Source organism: Euphorbia lathyris, chromosome 9 (genome assembly GCF_963576675.1).
Source record: "Euphorbia lathyris chromosome 9, ddEupLath1.1, whole genome shotgun sequence".
NCBI lineage: Eukaryota > Viridiplantae > Streptophyta > Magnoliopsida > Malpighiales > Euphorbiaceae > Euphorbia > Euphorbia lathyris.
The window spans coordinates 46,171,592-46,175,407 of record NC_088918.1 but is presented as its reverse complement, the minus strand read 5'-3'; the positions used below and the strand labels follow the sequence as shown (position 1 = coordinate 46,175,407).

The following is a 3,816-nucleotide window of genomic DNA, read 5'->3' as shown; positions in this document are numbered from 1 at the left end:
AAAATAACTTTAAATCAAAGATGAAATGTTGAGATTTTGATTTTCTAATTCAAAGTTATTTTTTTTAACTAGGTCTAGTTTTAATAGTTCTTTATTTTGCTAGGGAAATAAGCAGTGAAAATTTTATTGTTTCTTTTAAAATCTCATTTTCTTTGCATTATAAACCTTTAAAAAAGTCATCAATTTGTACATTTTACATTGTGCAAAATATTGACAAATTGAATAAAATTCTTAGCGCCATTTTTTATTATTTTTTTTATATTTTTCATAAAAATCCCAAAATTACATTACCTCCGTAAATAACTAAATATTATGTATATAATATAAAACTATAAGAAATTCACAGATCCTTATAGGGACTTATTTGGGTACAAGGTGGGAATCCTCACGATTCAGGATAGTATCCCCTGCCCCCATCCACGTTTTTGTTTCGGGGTAAAATGTCCCCCGCCCCTATTCCCATCCCCAAATATTTCGGTGATTCCCTACCCCCATCGGTTCAGGTCACTGTGGTTTTTGGGGATTCTCCGTCCCATTGCCACCCCTAGCTCTAGCAAAGTAGTGCCACAATATGGCCAGCTCTCAAAAAGCAGGCAAACAGTACTTGAAAAGCATGGGTTGAGCACAGTAAAATCTAAATCATCCATCAAGAGTACCATAATAGCATTGGCTAACCAGTAATGCCAAGTGACCATAATGTGTTTCCGAGAGTATAAAGTTGAAGCATCAGATCTTCTACATATCATATGTTTCTAAACACACCCACAAATGTCCATGTCTTATAATATCAAATCATTCAAAAGATACTACATATCATCACTACCTAAATGCATAGCATGGAGTTTGTGGGGAACCAAGAACTTGTACCTAGAAGGTGGATCCATTCCATCCAAAGTTGGAACCCTGAAATATAGAAAAAAAAAAGAAAGTAAAGAATCAGTACCAAGGCAAGAGGAAGCAAGTGCAAGTACCATAAAAGCTGCTAGTGCAAACATAACTGGACAATGAGCAAAGTTGGATCCTAATTAAAGTTAATAACTATAGTCAAAGTTCCATAACAGCAAAGATATATTTACATTATCTAGTGCTGGTGTAAAGCGTGCAAACACTGTGCATATTCTTGGCTTTGATGGGCCTAAACAATGTGAAGAAACATGAGCATGACAATGTCCCTTCTTGTTGATAATTACAAGTTGAGATGGCTTGCCTTAGTGTCATAAAATTTGAGGAAGAATCGAGACTTGGGAACTGATAACTTCTTCTCAAGGATTGTCGCAATTGCAGCACTAAGTTTCTTGTTATTATCAGGGGTAAGGCCACCTATGGACACCAACTCACCATAAGCCGCTGGCTGCTCAGTTCCACCAAATGCAATGGGGACAGATCCCTTCAGCACAATCATCACATACTGCATAATAATGAACACGTTGTTAAAACCATATGCAGCAATCAAGAAACAACATCATATTCCTTTTTGCATCAACAGTAAATGTAAGTTTTTTTAATCTAAAAAGATTTAAGTTGGGGGTTTGTGGAGTAGTTTATACCATCTGATAAATAATATTTCGGTGCCGAGAAAAAGTAAGAAACTTCCATTAAGCTACGATTCACATTTCTATTTTCATGGGAAAACAAAGCCGGAGAAATTATGAACATAACTTCTACCAATACTAAAGTGTACCAAATTAAAAGCATTCAGCTTATAAAAGAGATTTCAGGAACGCTGCTGTTTGGCGCAGTAAATCTTGACAAAAACACTTCATGATTCACTGAAGCCAATTTATCAAAATCAAAACAAACATATGAAACCAGATGGTAAAGTCTTCTTCATCGAGCAATTTTAGCATCATAGCATTAACAAAAGCCACTGGTACGGCACACCAAGAAAGCATGGCATCCACCCTTTTCCACTCAATCGTTGCTATCATAGTTCATTTAATTTCAATAAAAAGTAAAAACATGAGGAAAAATTGTGGGGGGAAAAGTGCAGCCTCCAGAAATAGAAGCATATGGAATGGGAGTACAGCACAAACAGCTACAGTGAGATTATTAAAGCAGTTACCAAGATATGATTCCGAGCAGCGTTTAAGCTCCACAGCCACATGTATTACACGCAGTAAAGCTGTATCAAAACCAGTAACAACATACACACCTAGTATAGAAACTTAAGCCTTTGTTTGGGAGTTTGGAGGTTAATGGAGTTGAGAGTTAAAGGAGGTAATGGAAAGGGAAAAGAAATGATGGAATGGAAAGTTAAAAATTAACCTTGTTTGGAAGTTTATAGGATGTAAATGAGGTTAAATGTTTAAACTTGTTTGGAAGTTTAAATTTGGAGGGGAAAGAATGTTAAATTTACTCTCCATATACAAGAAATTTTAAAAAAGTTTACTTCCTTCCTCCCATTAACCCCCAATTTGAAGGTTAGAGTTTGGAGGTTAGAGGAAGTAAAGATTTAACCCCGTTAAATCTTAGACAAGGTTAACTTAAATAAACATGCATTCCTTTAGTTCTCTTTCTTTTTCAAAAAAACACGCTCGATGCTCTCACAAGTTGCCCTAAGACTTCCACCAGTAAAAATAATCACCGTCGAAATCAGTGAAGGAATAGTAAAAACAATAAATAAACATGCATTCCTTTGGGAATGGCAAAATGTCGCATTGGCATATACTGTACAAAACAATATTCGGAGGAAAATACCAAAAGGAAAAAAGCAAATCGATAGCAAAACGCAATGTATTTTAGTCAGAATAAAGAGGAAAATGGAAGAGATGTTACGGATTCGGGCTTGCCGATGATAGTGGCGACAGTGGATGTAGCTTCAGAAAGGATGGAGGAGGTGTCGACGCCGTCGAGGCTGACGTTGGTGGAAATGTTCAGGCAAGGCATCTTTGGGTCTTTGCTTGTTGAATCGAATGAGAAAACCCTCACCTACCTAGTAGGCTATTATCTACCGACCAAGTTTTATATCAGGTATGCCTATCCAGCGATCAAGGGGAGAAATGGCATTTTTCGAAATTCCAGAAATTCGCCGGTTTCAGCCCAACACCATAAGCTCATTTCATTTCTACACTTCATCCAATCCAAACGCTTCACCGTACATTATCTCTCCCATGCCCATTATACTACTGGGCTTCCTCGTTAAAATGAATTGGTTTTTTACACTTGTGTAAGCCCAATTTCAATTCTTTTTCTTTTTCTCCAAATACCATTTGGTGTTTTGGTAAATATTTAAGATAAAGAAAAAAAAATTATATGTTTTTTTTCAAACACAGTACCATGCTTTAAAAATTTACAAACATAATTTTATACTTAGTGTAGTTTGTAAACACACGTATTCTATAAAAAAATTATTATCGTAGCTATTTATTTTAAAAGTGAGCAATTTAGAACAATTAAAATGATTTATTTTACAAATTATTTAATATATATAAGGTCTGACTTTGGAGTTAAAAAAGTGAATCAATTTTTCGATCAAAATCACTATTTATAAGTTTTTAAACTACGAGACTATATTTGAAAAAAAAAAATAAACAATAAGAATCTTTTTTATACCTTACTTTATTATTTGTTGGTTTATATTTCTTATACCATATACATACTTTTGTTTATCATTACTGAGCGTCTTTCTGTTTTGGATACTAGATTTCCAAATTTTATTTGGATTTGTGTATATTTTCATTTTTTTTTTATCAAATCTAAGTTTATATTTTGGGAGCGACCTTAGTATTCTAGTGGCTTTGTACCTAGTTTTCATACTCTCTTTTTTGACAAATTCAAATTTAATACATATAAAGGCCTTGTTTGGTAAAAAGTGAT

The 3,816-nt window shown here is 34.3% G+C and overlaps 1 protein-coding gene across 1 annotated transcript; it reads right to left on the bottom strand.

Annotated features, from left to right (window-relative positions):
* Positions 1-642: 642 nt before the first annotated feature.
* LOC136207490 (uncharacterized) lies at positions 643-3,023 on the bottom strand. Its single transcript, XM_065998741.1, has 3 exons — positions 2,776-3,023; positions 1,208-1,408; positions 643-903 (listed from the first exon to the last, which is right to left on the bottom strand). Exons 1-3 carry the CDS (start codon positions 2,884-2,886, stop codon positions 868-870), a joined length of 348 nt encoding a protein of 115 aa, XP_065854813.1. The 5' UTR covers positions 2,887-3,023; the 3' UTR covers positions 643-867.
* Positions 3,024-3,816: the final 793 nt, after the last annotated feature.